The sequence below is a fragment of the Eriocheir sinensis genome, chromosome 33 (genome assembly GCF_024679095.1).
Source record: "Eriocheir sinensis breed Jianghai 21 chromosome 33, ASM2467909v1, whole genome shotgun sequence".
Lineage (NCBI taxonomy): Eukaryota > Metazoa > Arthropoda > Malacostraca > Decapoda > Varunidae > Eriocheir > Eriocheir sinensis.
In genome coordinates, this window is record NC_066541.1 from 3,123,636 (window position 1) to 3,142,122 (window position 18,487).

Below are 18,487 nucleotides of genomic sequence, written 5' to 3' on the forward strand. Positions count from 1 at the left end.
CCTCAGTCGGTGCCAAAAGGAGAAGGGGCAACATGTCCCTTACCCAAGACGAGGTGATGGCAGTCGGGATAGTGATTGCCCTCAACGAAAAGAAAAGGAAGCGTTCAAAGTGGACAAAGGGCTGGTCGCCGAAAAGGGACCAAATTTCACATGCTGTTGCAGATGTTACCTCCGCGAGATTTGAGTATGTATGACGGTTTAAGACTGATGACCGTTCACACGTTCAAACATGGACATGCACCGAGCAAGCTCCGCCCACAAAAGTCAGGCCCGATCAAACATTCTCTCAAACATCGTGTTGTCAAACGTGTTGGCCAACATGTCTGACCGTGTAAAACCCCCTTTATCCTCGCGTTGGAAGGAGGGAACTAAGTAGTCTAGACTAAAGTTCTGTAGACCTTGGTCAACACCTTTTCACCTTCAAATTAAAAAAATGAACTTCAGATTTAAAAAGTTGACTGTCATATTAAAAAGTTAAATTCGCGCCAATTGATCTAACACAACAGAACATATGACTACTTTCCTTCACACTTTTTTTTATCCTAAAAATGATTCGGGTATACCTGTGCCAATTGGATACCCAACTACTTACCATACTCAGAAACAAATGCGGAGCACTGCATGACGCACACCCAGGGTCTCTTCCCCTACGAGCGCAAGTGGAACATTGAGGATGTAAACAACAAATGTCGTTAAATACCTATTGTTGTGTGAACACTGCGCGTGAAAAAAAAAAAAACGCAAGTGTGTGATTCCAAATGGCACAGGTATACTCATCCAGGGGTATGGCTCTGCATATGTGCTCTGTGGCCTGCAGGCACCTCTAAATCTAAATTTGGGTTTCCTTTGGCGGTTTGCTTTTTTTGTTGTTGTTGTTGATGATTGATCGTTGATTTAGTCCATAACTAACTAACTAACAAATGGGGTGCATACATTCGGGGGCGCGTCGTTTCACTCACTCACCGACCATACTCCCGGCGGTACTTCCGAGCAAGCTCCCATGTCCAACCATCCCAAGTCCCTCCCGGCTGGATCGGCTGACTTGCCCCAGTCATGAGTTACGAGGGCGTCCCCTTGGTCTCCTCTACTCAGGGTTGTCTTCTAAGAAACAACCCTGTGAGCAGAATCGACGTCCGTAAGGCGCGCCACGTTCCCATTTAGCCGGAGTTGGCGTTCACAGACTCAGCTGGTCACAGGCCTCGATACAGTTTCACGGAGTAGTCGCTGGTTCGACAGTCATTCCAGCGATACCCCATGATCCTGCGAAGGCTCCTTGGTACCAAAGGCAACGACACACCTTTCCAAATCACTATTCAGTGTCTGTGTATCACAGCCATACAGTAAGACAGGGAGCATAAGCGACTTCAAAGAGAAAAGCGGGCAAAGATTCGAAGCTTTGCCCGCATAGTCGACAACGCCATATACTCATATTGAGCGAGTCCATAACACCGTAGGCCAGGCCAATCCGTCGAGTGACTTCCTGCATGGTGAGACCCACCATTGTTAAGCACCACCCACGCTACCAAGGTATGTGAAGCTTTTGGTGACTTCGACATCCTCACCACATGCATGGACAGACTGAACTGTGTCAGTGTCCATGCAATGCATGTGGTGAGGAAGTGTGGTTTAGTCCATGGTCTGCAAAAATGTAATGACCCCAGACGTGGTTAAGGACTCTGAAGGAGTCAGGACCCCCAAAATAAATAAATAAAAAATCTAGAGAAACAACTACAAAGTGCTGAGAGGAGAATGGAAATAGGAAGTGAGCACCATCCATAACATAACAAGGGAGAGGACCAGATAATGGTTAATTGTTTATATGAGACTTTTATTTTCGTATTACACGGCTTTATGAAATTGTAGACTGCCTCTCCCCTAACCACATGCCTAGCTGCACCTTTACTTCAGCACCAGGAAGAAGTGGAGAGCGTTAGGAAAGGCCTTCGTCCTGCATTGTCCTAATGTGGCTAATGATGATGACATTACATTTTACCGCAGATAAAAAGATCGTTGATTAAATTTTATTGTCGTTAGTCATAGCTTGTTTCCATGAGTGATTTTTTTTTTCATTGGGGAGGAGGTTGTATTTTTTGAGGATTTCTTTCATCTTTCTAATCTCTGGTGCACTGTCCCCTTACGAAACTTTTATTCAAGGGGGTAGCCATGGCAGGAGTCTCCAACTTTCCATGTTTCCAGCACACTCAGTCCCTCACTTGGAGGAATAATACATATTCTTCCTTAAAGGTCGTAAGGTCCCTCACCTACCAACTCTCTCTCCACTCCTCCATTCAATAGACCATTTCACTGGTGGCCTCCCCCAACCCTACCCTCATGCTCTCTCTTCACAGTCATCTTTTTTTCATTCTCATCAGGAGTTCCAACCACCTCAGAGCACCACACTTCATCCATTCAGCCACTCCACCATCCACACCCTTTGCTGCTGCACCCACACCAAACTTCTCATGCATGTTTTCATTGCTTTCTCCATCCCATCCTGACACACCACATACACCTTTTAGAGCTCATTTCCACTACATATACTTATTATTGCTGTGCTTCATTTCGTGTCCATGTCTCTGATGCATATGACAGATCTGGGAGGATAATACTTTCTTAAACATACTTCACTTTGCCCCCATCTTCCCACCTCTGACTTTTACAATCCTCTCCAATGCACTTATTATCCATCTGCCCTTCACTGTTTTCCCCTTCACCATGCTTAAATAGAACTATCCCTACTCACTTTCTCCATCTTCTATTCTCCCAACCAGATCTTACACTCCCATGCTGTACTCTAAATCTGTATGACATTGCAAAGTCAGTAGTCTGCTCTCTTGCACTCTCAAATACTTCTCTCTGTCCAACATATATTTTCAGCTGTACAATACAGGCGACTTAGGCTCATCAATGCAAAACACATTATTTTGAGGTAAAATGCAATTTTATTACAAAAAGTTATAAAAGTATTTTAATTTAATATATTTTTAAAATTGTTATATTGATTTAATATCAAAGAGGTAGGTCTGATGGAGGGTAATCCCTCTACTTCTTGGCTGTTGGTGAGAAAAACTGAGAGATGGTCTTCTGCTTCTTTGTGGGTTGGTCTGCAGGTGAGTTCTTGGTCTTCTTATTCTGAAACAGAATAGTCAAGTACAAACATTAATAAAAATCATAGTGCATAGCTATGACTTATGTAAAAATGATAAATGGTTTTAAAATGTTAAGAAACCTTTGTAATATTTAAAACAAAAAGACAGCTTTGTTCCGTCTGCTAACAAAACCATCAATACCACAACTGACCTTGCCTTTGTTTGCTGCACCCTCCACTGCCTTCAACACCTGTGTGAAAGCTAGATACATTACATATATAATTCTACAGGAGACTAGAGATAAAATAATTTTCAACCCTGTTATGATAATTACTTAAATGAATTTCAATCCCACATACAAACAAGAAAACAACAGTACAAGCAACTGAATGATGATGCCATCATCAATTATGTCACATTCAATAAAATATTCAATATCAAACAATTAATACATAATGAAAACTACATGATTTACCAACAAAAATCACACAAAGGAAGTTCTCAGTTATGTCTTGTACCTTTTTCATGGCTGTTGAGGTAGCTGATGCAAGGAACTCCTCTCTAGTCATCCACTGGCCCTGCTGGTACCTCTCAGGCCAGACCACAACACTCTCATCAGCCAGGAAGACTTTGTACACTCTGGAAAGATCAATATAATGAGCTAAATATTTTTTTTCTTTCAATAATTACTTCCATATGACTTTGCATACTCAAGAAATATCAAGGTAATAATGTCAAATAATTTCTTATAACTTAATATAAAACACTACTTTTTGTGACCACTGCATTCATTTGTACATCATCTGTATATTCCAGCTAACAGCATGTCTATGTCACTATGATAGTATCATATTTTTTCACCTGTAAGTTTGTCTTATGTGGGAGAAAATGTGTGTGACATCTGCAATGAATGTTTTTGATGAGGCACAAGGCTCTTTTATACCATACTGCTCGGTAACCTGTCTTGTCACTCTCTCCTCCCACTGGTCTTTGTCCTCATCCATCAGTGGTATGTGAGGAAACTCCCACAAGTTGGCCAGCAAACCTGTCAAATAGTACATTCTTAGTAAAGATTTTGAAAAGCCATTAATAAGTATAGTCTGGAATTCTAGCTGTGACAATTCATATAATGAAAAAGATTTAAATGTTTGGGAATGAGTACGGTTTAGATTTTTATAAAAGATTAGTTAGGAATCCTAAATGAACTGTCATTTGATCATAAGAAATTTTAGGTTCCAGGGTCTCTAAAACTCAGTGAGGATGAGTGTCCAGTGTTCCTCACCTCCCTTGGGCCGCTGCACCAGCAGCATCTTGTTGTCCTCACACTCAATGACCACCACAGCCGTTGTCTCCTCCCTCTGCTTAGTCTTTTGTCCCTTACATGGGTAGTTCTGCACCCCAAGACTTGAAGAAAATATATAAACAATTACTGACATGCACTTTTCTTTACTCTGTAAGATTTGTAAATCAGTTAAGACAACAGAACACTGTAGTTCAATCTTTCTGTGAGACTAGTCTGAGATTATTAACATTGTTCAAGTTAAGCAATTGCAGGTTTTTCACCTTTCATCCCAGTCTTCTTTTTGGAGACAAAAGTCACAATCAGCCACTGTAAAAAAAACAGACAACTGGCATGAGAAAATAGCTTCCAGTCAAACTGACCAGTTTATAGACTTTACCTGATGGGATTCTGAAATTTATCAGGTTACCTTAACATAAAACTTTTTTTCCAACAAACATGCCACAATTTTACATATGAATATGGTGCATTAATCTGTTTACTTACAGCATTCAATATCTGGAATGGAAGGCTCTTCCTCTTCCACGCTTTTTTTGCTGTGCTGGAAGTGGTTTTTGATTGAAGACTTCTCTTGCAAGTGTTCTGATCTCTGCTGGGCAACACACACGGCACGAAGGGGACAGGCGTTGCACTTTGGGGCCTGTGAATGAAGTATGTATTATGTATTATTGTTGATCACTGTCCTGCTCCCTGCTATAAAGACTATGCATTTATGGCCTGAGGAGTGATTCTTGTGAGGTTAAAAGGATCACCCAAACACCAGGATGTAAAGTGATGTGAGTTGCATGTTGGATTATGTGAATGATAGGTAATACACTATGCATGCCCTTGACTTTAATCTATTTTTATGTAGAAATACAGTGATCAAGTAGATCTAGTTGTCATGTTCAGAAATTACAGTTTAATCCATGATTAAAGCACTTAAAAAAATGGAAGCAAGAATTCTGGCTGCTAGCTGATCTTAAATAGCTATATGAATAAACAACAATGGATTTGATTTACCTTTGGTGTGCAAACAGTTGCTCCGAGTTCCATTATTGCCTGATTGAAGTCTCCAGGCCTCTTGGGATCAACAATTTGGTCAGCCAAATTCCACATGTGTTCTGCTGTTGACTGAATATCATATAAAGATAAATACTTTAAGAATAAGTACCCCAGCTTAATGTTATGTATAACCAGATGAGCTACTGGGTTTTTAGGTTGTTGTGTCCTGGCCAGTAAGAGAGGTATAATATTTTTTGGCTCATGATGAAGCAAATATTTTGATCCTTTTATTAATCTTAGATTTGTTAAATGTAGTCACTTTGTAAGAAAAGACAATCTGCTGTCACACAAAATTCTTCAGGTATCAGTCACTACTGAATGTCAACATGCCCATAGGACTTACTGGGGAGGTGATGTCGCTGCCAATACCTCTAAGCCGGGCCAAGACTCTGTTTACATTGCCATCCACCACTCCCACAGCCTGCCCCAGAGCAATGGAGGCGATGGCACTCCCTGAGTAGCGGCCAACACCAGGCAGCTCCCGTACCAGACCATCCTTGTCATTCGGAAACTTTCCCTTGAGCTCCTCCACCACCTGGCAATTGACATATTTCAGGAAAAATGAATAAATATATGTCAATGTTTCTAATGGTGGTGTGATCTGTATTACTGTAGAAAAAAAGGCAAATTAATGTTGAACAGGATATATTAATTAATTCTGAGAAATTAAAACTGTGAGACAAAAAACAGTGAAACATAGCAGATGATAGGAAGGAAGGGGAAACAGAAACTGAAAGGAATTGTAACCCAAAAGGCAAAATTAGCATGAAACTTGAAAGCTCAGGACACAGGAAGTGATGGGCCTCAAACAGGACAGCAGTAGGAGTAAGACACTAAAATACATCCAAAGATGGAGGAAAATAAACACTAAGGAAAAGAGAACTGATGAACAAGAGATGAATAAAAGCCCAGATAATATAATCACAAACTGTAAAATGATTTGAAATTGTTCAAAATGAGCACATATATAATAATAAGTGTACAGAGGAGACAACACCCCACCTTGATGGCTCCCTCGTGCAGTCTGCGAGCCCTGGAGTAGTACCCAAGGCCAGCCCAGACTTGGTTGACCTCTTCCAGGGAGGCCTGGGCCAGGTCCCCTACTCTGGGCCACTTGGACATCCACGTCTCAAAATAGCTGATCACTGTGCTGACCTGTGTTTGCTGCAGCATTATCTCAGAGATCCACACTGAGGGTTCAGAGTAAGAGGTCTATGTCAACAGGACAGGTGAGAACCAGTAAACCTCAGCAAACACTCATGATCATCACCAAACAAGTTTCATATGTATTATATTCTGCAAGACTACTAATCCTACAACCTATTATAAAAGCTGACGTATACTGTGTAGAATTACACAATGCTGCTTTTACTACATTCTGCAGTTTCTAATTTCAGAAGCTGCAGAAAAGATGGTAGCAATGTATATTCTATGATGTGACCAATAACAAACATGTACAGAGTTAAGCCACTGGTAGCCCAAGGAGGAAGTAGCAAAGAGTTGACATGAGAACAAAGATGACTGCTTGTGTATGTGTGTGACTGTAAAGGAATTGGTAACAACAGACAAGTACAGATTTTTGCCATGAGCATCATTTTGGGTGTGTTTCATATTAGTACTGGTCCTATTGGATAGCCATATGACCTCTGATGTCTGGCACATTTCATTTTCTATTAACTCACTCAAAACATTGGATTTATATGTAGCCAAAGCTGGAAATGGCATATAGAATTATACAATGCAGTTATTTTTCTATTTTACACTTCCTAATTTTAAAACCTGTAAAAAATATGGAATGTTCATTACTGTAAAGTGATCAGTAACAAATATGTGCAAACTAGGTAATTTGTGTCAAACTGTCAGCAAATTGATAGTTGACATGGGTAACCCATGGAGAAAGTTCCAAAAAATGAACCTAACCTATGGGCAAAATAAGACAATCACATTTATATACAACCCAGGCAAAGTATCTCACCAGCATAGACTCTCTTTTGTGTGTCAGGCTCTGTGGCAGCAATGGACCGCCAGGGCAGCACCCGCTTGTTGGCATCATACCAGGCCAGGAGGCCACGCTGTATGGTGGCCACCTCTCCTGCCTTGAGGTGGTGCAGGGGGCCGATAGTGGGGGCGGCTGGCTTCACCATTGTGGGGGTGGCATGGGCAGTCACCTGATAAAGATTGTTTGGGGGGGGGGGAAATAGATATTAGGCTTTCAATAATCCTCCAATTTAATTACGAGGCACACGGCATTTTCAAGAAGGGTTCATTGCCAATGACACATACATTAAATGCTTTTGATACATAGGATTAATACATATGATACAGATTGTCTGGTACCATAGCGACAGGTTTCCAAACTCTGGGCAAGAACTTCAAATCTGATTCAATTTCTACTCTCAAATTTGTGGAAAATTGCCTTCTATTGAAAATTTGGAGTGATCTAAGAAAAATAACCTAAGAAACTGAGTCGAAATGATGCATGCGCATATTTCACTTGTATCCCTCAATAAACTTGAGAATACCTGCTATCAAGAAACTCTGAGACACGGAAAAGCTGCTGATATCCCTGTCAATATGCGTCGGTAATCCTTTTCAATAATATCACGATTTCCTAACCTCACAACACACGTTGCATGGGCGAATGCCTTGATCTTGATCTTGATGCCACAGAAGACTTGTCAGCAAACCTTTGTACGGGAACTCCTGTGATTGATTGATTGATAGTTTATTGTTGCAGGTAAACAACAAGGGAGAAGGGAGGAACATGCCATCCCAACCCCCAGGCAGGACAGAGTGTGATTATACAACTATTAATACATGGGTAGGTAGCACCATGAAATTAAAAAGATACAATGGTAGGAAGGAAAGCACAACATGTGAAAAGAAACAAAAAACATACAGAACAGACAGTATCCTACTCATCCTACCTACATGGAACAAAATACTATTCCCTACAATCGTCACAGTGTAAACAGTGACTAGTAGGTCGTTATCTTATATCTTCCTTCACTCATGTCTTAAAAGTAAAATAGTTTCAGCGACAGGAGGGAGAGGAGAGCAGCACATTTTATTTCCTCAAATTGATGCAACTTAACCTCAAGCCTTTACCAGGTTTACCAGGTTCAAAATGGCATCAAATGTAAAGAACAAAGATTTTTTGATGTGACAACCGGCATTGAGTCCTTGGGCCATAAACATTTCGGCGCCCAAAGTTCACATATTTGACAGGGCTTTCCTAGGAGTTCTGGGCATTTTCAGTGGTAGTTTAATTACCCTGTTGGTAGTTTTATCCTTCGTTTGTACAATGAAAGTGAAAAAACACTCATGAAAACCCGATTAATCTCCTTTTCGGTATTTGGAAATAGTTGACGTGAGAGAGATGGAGGCCTTGGCAACCCGTGAACACCCTTGGCAACTGCATACCTCAAGCCACAGACCTTATCCAGACGCCGCGGAGGAAGGAGCGTGAAGCCTCATCATGTCAGCCGGGAGAGTTATCGTTTATGGGGGTCGCGGCGCCTTAGGCTCCATCGTGGTGAAACACTTTAAGGCCAACAATTTCGTGAGTATGCGAGGGAAAGTGTGTCAATGTGAAACTCGCTCGTCACAAGTTTTTCCATCTCGTTGGGGGAGGGTGCCTGCTAGAGTGGTCACTATTGATCTGTTTCCAAGGGTCTCCATTGTATTTGTCCATTGTCGGGGAGTGACACACCTTCACCGGGGCTCAGAAACGATTGTGCTGAGCAGGATGACGAGGTGGTGGTGTGTCATGGTGTGGTGTTATTCATTTATTCATGTTTTCTGCCACTTATCTCGGCCGTCGTTGTGTTGGTCATTCCTCCATTATCATCTGCGTGCCTCTTGACCCTCGCCACGAATTGCCAGCCGCTGGGCAATACCTTATTAGTCAACTGAAGGGTTTGCTTAGCCCTGGGAGGCGAATATGTTCTTCCTGGATTTTGATTTGATTTCTTCTTGTTTTGGCCCAACATTTATTTCACGTACTTAATGCCTTGGGAATGAGACCATTGTAGTTTCCTTATGACTCTTTAACTAACAGGTACAGCGTGTTTACCAGTGTGTGTTCTCCCACCAATCTAAAGGGTGCGTGATGGGGTTAATAATTAATGAGGGGGTGAGGGGCACGCCACCCAGGGCTGGTTACTCACTGTGGTCAAGGTCATGCATATTTGTCTCTACCACATGTAGTCATTTACACAAACACTCCTCCAGCGACCACATGTAGTCATTTACACAAACACTCCTCCAGTCAGACTGGGACTCAAAATCTCTTTTTTATAGTGAAGAAGGTCATTATTTTATAATAGAAAGGATTCCTACATAACTTCTTGCTATTGATTGTACTGTTTAATGTTAAAAAGTAAGAATATATCTGCAACTTTATTTATAGATGCTGTCCACTGATATGGTTCTTGTGAAGTTTGCCATTTTTAGCTGGCAAGTTATCCATGTTTCTTATTAAACTATTTCAGTGGCTTTTCTAGGAATAATTAAAGTTGTTTGGTCTGGTTGCACTAACATTTTTAGTTTGAGATGTGGGTATTTTTTTCCATCTGTAAATGACATATAACTTTGCTGGGTGGTGGAGGGTTAAGGTGAACAAACACTTTGGCTGAGTCCTCTCAAGACTTAGCACTCATGCCCTTACCTGCTGTCCTACCCCACCTTCATTCCTCTGTATATCCCACAGTGAACCATAAGAAGTCTTATGCTATTGTTATAGACTATTAGCCACTTCATGTCACAGATGAGATTTCTCACAAGTCAGACATTTATAACAGCAACTCCTGTTAATAGGAACAGAACAGACAGTAACCTACATGGAACATGCATACCACATGCTTTCCAAGAACTCTTTCACAGCTTTAATTACTTGTCCGATTGTCACTCCACTCACTCCCAGCAGCAGCACCATCCTCTTTCTTCCAGTTCTCTCAGCAAAAACATTCATTTCACGTCCCTTCCCATTATATGGAGGGGAGTTGAGATGGGGGTGATGCTGGAAGATAAATGATGGTCCAGAGGAAGGGAAGGACAGGGGTAGATGTGGTGGCAGCAGCAGTGGTGGTGGTGGTGCTACTTGACTGGTGACCTTGGTGGTGGTGCCTTTAGGCTGTTTGTCTTCCACCACTGACCATCCCAGTTTGTCCCTGGCAACCTCCCTTGCTGTATCCCTAACCATCTTTCTGGATGCTGGATAGTCTACCTATATTACTAATGAAATACTTTAATTCTCTTTATATTTGTATCCATCCATGGTTCATTTTGGAATAATTATCAGAAAATACAACCACAGCATGTCAAAGTATTTTATTTCGAACTAATCATGAATGTCGTGACCATACAATGATGTGAAAATAAAATATGCATTCAGTCAATGATTAAGACTTTTCACTAATTCAATGAATATATTATAATTATTCTGATTCAAGCATGGTTTGGTATAGGTTATATGGGGAGGGGATGCAGGACCCACACCAAACAATACAAATCAGGGATTGGACTGACTGCTAGCTGCAGGCGTGGACACAAAATCCCTGAGAGAATAGAGTCCCATAGGTGCATGGTTAATCTTCCAGGACCTGTGCATCCTGGAAGCGGGATCCCCACTTTTTGATTTTGGGAGGGCTGGGTTGGTGCAGATTTGGAGCCCACCTGTAAAACCAGGCTCAGAGTAAACCTTTGGAAGGCTCAGTGTTTGGGCTCGTGGAGCATCCCAAGCTTCTTAGAGAATCATTAACTGCCTCACTTTTTGAATGAACTCAGAAGACTGAAGGTGGAAATGGTGTGGCTGATATGAGGATGCCTAGCAGTGGTAAGATCAGTAAGAGGGTACACTTAATACTGGTTCAGCATGTGCAATGATACCCGTCTTTAAGGGGGTAGCTACAGGCATCTCCAGCCAAGTGCAGCCATTTGTTTTTCAGGTTACTTCAGTTGCATATCCTGCTTCTTTCTGATGAATATGGGAGTGAGGCAGGGTTATGTTCTTGCTCCATCACTTTTCAATACTCATATGTATTTATGAATGTAGGTATATGTATTGTCTTTCTTTGTTTACTCTTATTAATTTAGCTCTTTGAATGTGCATATTCATGTAATAGGTGTATAATTTTTTCTTTTATTTTTTCTTTCCCTGTAGTGGGTGGGGACCATTGACTTGGTGGCCAATGATGAGGCAGACACAAGTGTGGTGGTGAACAGGGATGACAGCTGGGCAGCGCAGACCACCGCTGTCATTGAAGGTGAGGTATGGCTGTGATAAGTCATTCACTGCTAACTTCTCAAGTCACAGCACTGCCCCAGTTGCCTTCATGGTCTTTCATTGTTCCTTAGCTTATGTTTCATCACTTTCTTTCTCTGACTATAATTGTCAAAATTCTTTTTCTACTTGATCTTCAAGATTTTCATGCTATTGTTTTATTATTGGTATTATTATTATTATTATTACTATTATTATTATTATTATTATTATTATTATAGTATTTTCATATACAACTATAACCATAGCTATTATCTTTGCCATCCTAGACATCAGACATGCTGTATATTATTTTAGAATTCTCCCCTAAAGCTGAAAATGGTGGCTTTCTAGAAATTTTGCATATAAACTTTGTTGCATTAACTTTCCATTCCTGACTCCACAGGGTTGACAGCTGCCCTGGGTGGTGAGAAGGTGGACGCCATCATAAACGTGGCCGGGGGCTGGGCTGGAGGGAACGCTGGCAGCAAGGGTGAGGCATTAACCCTTACAATCTGGGGACGTTTTAATACGTCCTGATGGCCAAATGCTCCCATCTGGGGGCGTATAAAAAAGTCCAGTTTCAATGTAGTTTGCCATCGCAGGGTTATACATGTTTTCTGAGGCATGGATGGTTCTAGGAAAATGAATGTGGGTAACATAAGAAATTATTCTGCAGCCAAGAACAAAATCACCCATGAAAAAGGAGTGAGAAGAATAATTGAGAGAGAGAGAGAGATTTACATAGATAGATGTAAATCTCTCTCTCTCTCTCTCTCTCTCTCTCTCTCTTTTTCATGGGAGAGAGAGATAATAGAAACAATCTGTGGATGATGACAACACACACACACGAGAGAGAGAGAGAGAGAGAGGGGGGGTGAGGGTGAGGGTGATAAGTGAGCCTTGCTGCACACACACACACACACTCTCTCTCTCTCTCTCTCTCTCTCTCTCTCTCTCTCTCTCTCTCTCTCGCTCTCTCTCTCTCTCTCTCTCTCTCTCTCTCTCTCTCTCTCTCTCTCTCTCTCTCGTGTGTGTGTGTTGTCATCATCCACAGATTGTTTCTATTATCACTCTCTCTCTCTCTCATATGAGTGTGTGAGAGAGAGAGGGAGGGAGGGAGGGTACTGACCTTATAAGATAAGCTTAGGAGGGTAAACACACACACACACACACACACAAAGTCATTCTTCTTTCAAAAGAAACTTTATAATATTGATGTGAAATGGGAAATGCACAATTCAGTAATATGTGGAATTGATTCAGCTATCTAACAGTGTATAATACAGGCTGATTGAGTTATTCCTCTGAACACAAAAGGAAATTATATAAGAGACTGTGGATGATACATTTTAAAGTTGGCACGCACGAGCTGATACCCCAGATAAAGGCCTGGGAGCAGTTTGAATATTCCAACACGAAAGGGTTAACCCAGTGCATGAGAAAACACCTTTGTTGTCATGAGCTTCTCTTACGATGTATATGCTAACTCCTCTAAATAGCAACTTGCAGGTCCTTATACATTCTTCACAAATTATATATTTATACTGTAGCTCAGTTTTCAAGACTAACTTATTTTCCTGATGTGAAAATCAACTGGAATAAGGCATGCAAAGTTGCAAAAAGGTGATCGTGGCAGTCATAGTCATGCACAGCAGTTTTAGTCATACACATTGGTGATCACAGCAGTTAGTCATGTGAATTGGTAATCACAGCAGTTATAGTTGGGCAAATAGGTGATCACAGAGGTTTAGTCATGCAAATTGGTGATCTGGTCATTGTTCTAACAAGTGTTTGTGATCTTCAACTAATAATATCCTTAGTGATAAAGTGTTTCTTTAACACACAGACTTCCAGAAGTCATGTGAGACCATGTGGTCTCAGAGTGTGTGGTCTTCCACCATCACAGCCCAAGCTGCAGCACTCTTCCTGAAAGAAGGTGGGCTGGTCACCCTCACTGGAGCACAGCCAGCACTGAAGGGAACAGCAGGTGGGCATGGCTTAGCACTGACTGGTTTTGTGGTTCCTATTGATTTACCATATTTACATTCAAACAGACAGACAGGTAGTAGACTGCCAGTCAGGGTGCTGTCATGCTACATATATCTTTCATACAAATGAATATGCACAATACTGAAACTGATGTTCATTAATTCATTGAAAAGTAGCTGTGAACAGACACAATTGATGCCACACACTAATGACAAGCAGTAACCAACACCCTCCTTCTGTCCAGGCATGATTGGCTATGGGATGGCCAAGGCGGCTGTACACCAGCTAACCAAGAGCCTTGGCCAGGATAATTCTGGTCTGCCCAAAAATTCCACGGCTGTTGCCATCCTGCCTGTGACTCTGGACACCCCAATGAATCGCAAGTGGATGTCTGGGGCAGACTTCTCCAGTTGGACACCCCTGGAGTTTGTTGCTGAGTGAGTTGCCTTTTTTTTTTTTTAATGGAAAATATTTAACAGCCTATCTTGAACAAAAAGGCTTTGCTCTAATGATTGAGGTAGTCTGTATTGGTGGTAGAGCTCTTCTTGCATGTCTCCATTTAGCAGGGGCACCAGTGAAGTAGTCACCCTGCCAGTTATCTACCATTCAGCACATAACTGCTGGAATAAGGATAATTACAGTCCCATCAAGGCACATATCTAACTTAGGCAGATGACCCCACATAAAAAGTTGTTACATAATCCAGTGTTACATCATTCAGCATATAATTGTTAAAATAAGAACCCCACAATTTTATATTTAGTCCTTTCAAAACATCATCAGATTATCTGTGATGTAGGCAAATAAGACTTCCCACATAAAACTATGATGGAGAACACACACTGTAGGCTATACCAACCTCTTCGTAAGGGACACACAGAAAGAGCAATACACAAGATAGAATATAGTGCAGTACAAACTCTTTCCAAAGGTGTGCGATAAATGTCAAACCTGGCCCCTTCTCTCCCCACAGGCTGTTCCATAAGTGGCTCAGTGGCAAAGAGCGGCCAGCATCAGGCAGTCTGGTGCAGCTGGTCACCAAGGAAAACAAGACTGACCTGGTGGTGGCCTAAGTCCCTGCTGACATGACAATACCCTGGCTACACTGTACACTGCTTGGTCTGACGTCTACCCCCACAACCTAGCCCCACTTCTTTCCTTTTCCTTTGCATACTTCTCCACCTGCCTCCTTACCCTCAACAACAATTAATTTTCATTTCACATACCTGTACTTTTTTACATCACCTGTCTGTTTATTTGCAACATCTAGACTAACTTCACTCTCATTTAATGTGTTCTCTCACATCACTTCTCTGCTTTTCCTCAACAACTAATTTGTCTCTCTGTTATATACCTGTATTCTTTTGTATCACCTGTCTGCGTATCTTCAACATCTAGACTAATTTCAACATTGTTTACCTGTATTCTCACATCACCTGTCTGCTTATCCTTAACGACTACAATCTCTCACTTACCTGTTTCCTTTCACATCATCTGTGCCTATCCTCACCATCTTTCTTAAGTCTCTATCTATCGGTAGGTTATGTTTGCCAAATTGTACGCACAATTCCAATTAGTACTCACATCAAGGGAAAGAATAATATGGGAGATGAAGCTGAAGTATCAAAGGAACTGTTTTAAAGGTGAAGAGTCGGTATCAGGTGTTACCTTGACAGTAGTTCACTTTTTGTCCTGGCTCAGTTTTCTTCTGGGACATGCAAAAGGTTCCCTAAAACAATTGAGAGGAATGGGGAGAACAATATAAGATTTCAAGAACAGCACACAGAAGGAAAGTACAATCTGTATTGGGTGTGTGTATGTTTAGATTGGCAAGCACTTCACATATTCTTGCTTGTATTCTTTTTGTATACTTCCATATCTTTTGGTTGAATTTTTCTTATATTCTTCCTCATCACTCGTTTGTATTTTTTCCTATCACTTGCTTATACTCATCCTGTTTTCATCCATACCACCTGCTAGTATTCTTCCTCACCACTTTCTTCTGTTCTTCTTGTATACTTCCTTATCTTTTGTATTTTTCCTCACCACCTACTTAGATCCTGTTTGTATTCTTTCTCACCACTTGGTAGTATTCTTCCTGTATTCATCTTTACCCCCTGCTTGTATTCTGTTTGTATTCTTCCTCACTACTTCCTTGCTTGCTTGGCCTCAGTGTCTATTATTATTTCTTCTTACTGTGTGACTACTTCCTCTCCTCCACCTTGGCCCACTCTTCTCTTCCTCGGGGGCTGTCTCCACCTCCCTCTCCTTGTTCTTCTCACCTGTGTGTATTTCCCCATATTACAAGTTATTGTTTGATATGTAATTGTGATGTCAACTTGTATTTTGAGATGGGAGGATTGTTTTGTTTTGTATCACCTTAGCTGTTATTTTATTAGTGATCCTGTATAGAGTTAATATTGAAACATTCTTGATTTTTTTTTCTTTTTTTCTCAAGTTAATGGAGAATTTAGGTCATTATTTTGTTACTTGTGGATTGAATTGTTTGCTGTTAATTGTAAAACTCTTGATTTCCAGACATTCATTATTTTGCACAAAGTTAATGTTTCAGCAAATTTAATTTTCATTGACGACACTTTCCATTTGGGGTAAGAGTTCTAGACGCAATAGTAAAGGGAAGCCTCATCCCCAGTCTCAGCCTCCTATATCATGGCACTTGTGTCTCTTTTGAAGGTGGTGTGAGGATGGTGGTGAGGTTCTTATCTCACCTAATTATATATACAGAATTGAGTCAAGCTCATAGTGCCCCATCCTTTGAAAAATTTTATCACATTTATATTTAAAGCTATGAATGTTTTTAGCACACATGACTTCTTCTGACAGTGTATTTCACTGCTTAATTGTTTTCTCACACCCTTCTTTAATGTTACATAAGTTTTTGCTGTTCCCTCATGACAACAACAACAGTCTAGGTACAACATATTCATTACTGTTAACCCCAGACTCCTGTATCATGGAACCTGTCTCTGTGAAAGGGGTGTGAGGATGTGGTGAGGTTATCTTGTACTGCTGATGTTGGGTTCAATGTGTGTGTGTGTGTGTGTGTGTGTGTGTGTGTGTGTGTGTGTGTGTATGTGTCTTATGATGATAAATGAGAAAGAGGTTCACTAATATATTGATTTTTTTTTTTTTTTTTTTTTTTTTTTTAGATATTTTAGATAGGTTTAACATGAGATGAGTGTATAAACATCAATAAGTGTTAAGTTTGCATGCAAATGTCTTGATGTAAGCTTGTAGCGTTTAAAGTTGATATGCATTCTTCAGTTTCTTGTTGGGTATTGCTGTTTATAAGTTGGTCCAGAATAGTATAAATAGTGCTCATGTCTTACTCCTCAGATTAACTCTATGGATATTTTCCCTGCTTTCCTTCGATTTGACAACGTTGATATAGAGACTTAAGTGATTAAGTAAGTTGTGTCCTCTTTAAGCATAGAGATATTTGGTGGCATGGTCTGATTTAATTTAGTAATTGTCACTGCATGGAAGGTAGTAACTTCAAGCATTCCTAAGCCCAGCTGTAGTTGATGTCACCCTAATACTAGTGAATGAAGGACACTAAAAAAAGCATAGCAACAGGATCTCGGCTACTGAGGCAAGAAAGCTTTTTTATCAAGTTTAAGAAAAAAATGTGCAGGCCTTATACATTCAGTTAATCTGATCTGAGTAAGTGCATCGATACCCGACAAATCTTAAGTTTAATTTCACTTGGGTACACAAATAAGTGCCTATGGTGTCTGGCAGACAGATTCCCACTATTGAGATGTACGTATTTTTATACAGAGTGCTTCCCTACCTCCTCTTGAAGAGGTTGGAACAGATTTAGGTAATAACAGATATTAGTGCTTCCCTGCCTATTTTTGTAAGTGTTAAAGGTGCTGAAACAGGAGTGAGGCTCTCGAGGATATATGGTGCGTCCTCGGAGCTTCAGGGAAAGGTGATAAAGCAAATGTAAGTCTTCACACAGGAAAGCTTAGCCAGCCATCATTGTAAAGTGTGTGTTTTGGTGGAAGGTGCTGTTTCTTGCTTCCCTCAGCACCACCACCACGCCACACACGCAAACACAAGGCATGGCAGGGTTAATATTAATGAATTTCCTTACATTCCATGCTTTTTCTGATAGCCATCAGTGATCATTTATCTTAAAACATGTGCAATATCAAATAGATGCTGGTTATAGTAATAAACAATGCAGGTGTTTGACTTCCGGTTTTAATTACCCTCATTTATATTTGCTTGGTAATATTATAGTCTCAATTAGTCAGTGTGGACTATTACTATAAAAAAAAAAAAGGGACGAAGCTTATGGCAAATCAACTATATAAAAACTAGAATCCCCTGTCGTGGACATAATGTAGAGTAAATGCGCCATTCATGAGTAAGCAGTACGGGTGGCTCTTGAAGGTGGCAGGCGGTGTATAATTATATAATAGTTACACTTGAAAAGAAAATGATAAACGTATGCGTACATCTGGTACAAAGGAAGGCTTCTGAACGATAGTTTTGCTCTGTTGTGTGCAGCTGAAACTGGTCGTACTTGGAATTAACAACTGTAAAAAATAATCGACTGTCAAAGCAAAAATGTCCGGCAATTAACAAAGAAAACCAAAAAGGAGACAACATAACATCAAAAAATATCACGTAGGTTTTGTGATTGTATAGTTTTTGTTGAGGTATTTATTAAATGCTAAAAATCAATGTCACTCACAAAAAAATCACTGAACAACCCAGAGAATAAAAATTTAGATACTGTCATCAGAAAAAAATAATACCAGGCAGGTC

At 40.6% G+C, this 18,487-nt stretch overlaps 2 protein-coding genes across 4 annotated transcripts; one reads left to right on the forward strand and one right to left on the reverse strand.

Moving 5' to 3' along the window:
• Positions 1-2,907: 2,907 nt before the first annotated feature.
• Positions 2,908-8,441, reverse strand: LOC127006552 (adenine DNA glycosylase-like). 3 transcript variants are annotated; one of them, XM_050876526.1, is made up of 13 exons: positions 8,308-8,441; positions 8,050-8,136; positions 7,409-7,601; positions 6,436-6,623; positions 5,777-5,968; positions 5,392-5,502; positions 4,876-5,029; positions 4,653-4,698; positions 4,372-4,493; positions 3,951-4,134; positions 3,608-3,728; positions 3,301-3,339; positions 2,908-3,132 (listed from the first exon to the last, which is right to left on the reverse strand). In XM_050876526.1, the coding sequence occupies exons 1-13, from the start codon at positions 8,353-8,355 to the stop codon at positions 3,043-3,045; spliced, it is 1,575 nt and encodes a 524-aa protein (XP_050732483.1). In that variant the 5' UTR covers positions 8,356-8,441; the 3' UTR covers positions 2,908-3,042. The 3 variants fall into 3 exon arrangements, with proteins under 3 accessions (XP_050732483.1, XP_050732484.1, XP_050732482.1); XM_050876527.1 differs by having other exon boundaries at positions 7,956-8,136; XM_050876525.1 differs by lacking the exon at positions 8,308-8,441 and having other exon boundaries at positions 8,050-8,191.
• A 395-nt stretch (positions 8,442-8,836) lies between these two features.
• LOC127006553 (dihydropteridine reductase-like) lies at positions 8,837-17,908 on the forward strand. Its single transcript, XM_050876528.1, has 6 exons — positions 8,837-8,995; positions 11,597-11,699; positions 12,102-12,188; positions 13,545-13,685; positions 13,932-14,124; positions 14,661-17,908. The coding sequence occupies exons 1-6, from the start codon at positions 8,912-8,914 to the stop codon at positions 14,758-14,760; spliced, it is 708 nt and encodes a 235-aa protein (XP_050732485.1). The 5' UTR covers positions 8,837-8,911; the 3' UTR covers positions 14,761-17,908.
• The last annotated feature ends 579 nt before the right edge of the window (positions 17,909-18,487 follow it).

Bases quoted from the DNA above. Each gene is read 5' to 3' on its own strand.
- LOC127006552 (XM_050876526.1), bottom strand. From the start codon at position 8,355: ATGAGTAGGATACTGTCTGTTCTGTATGTTTTTTGTTTCTTTTCACAT. The intron at 5,030-5,391 runs GTAAATCAAATC...CTTCATTCACAG, and splicing joins CAACTGTTTGCACACCAAAG to GCCCCAAAGTGCAACGCCTG. The intron at 4,135-4,371 runs GTGAGGAACACT...ACTATTTGACAG, and splicing joins GGTGCAGCGGCCCAAGGGAG to GTTTGCTGGCCAACTTGTGG.
- LOC127006553 (XM_050876528.1), top strand. From the start codon at position 8,912: ATGTCAGCCGGGAGAGTTATCGTTTATGGGGGTCGCGGCGCCTTAGGC. The intron at 11,700-12,101 runs GTGAGGTATGGC...CTGACTCCACAG, and splicing joins GACCACCGCTGTCATTGAAG to GGTTGACAGCTGCCCTGGGT. The intron at 13,686-13,931 runs GTGGGCATGGCT...CCTTCTGTCCAG, and splicing joins AGCACTGAAGGGAACAGCAG to GCATGATTGGCTATGGGATG.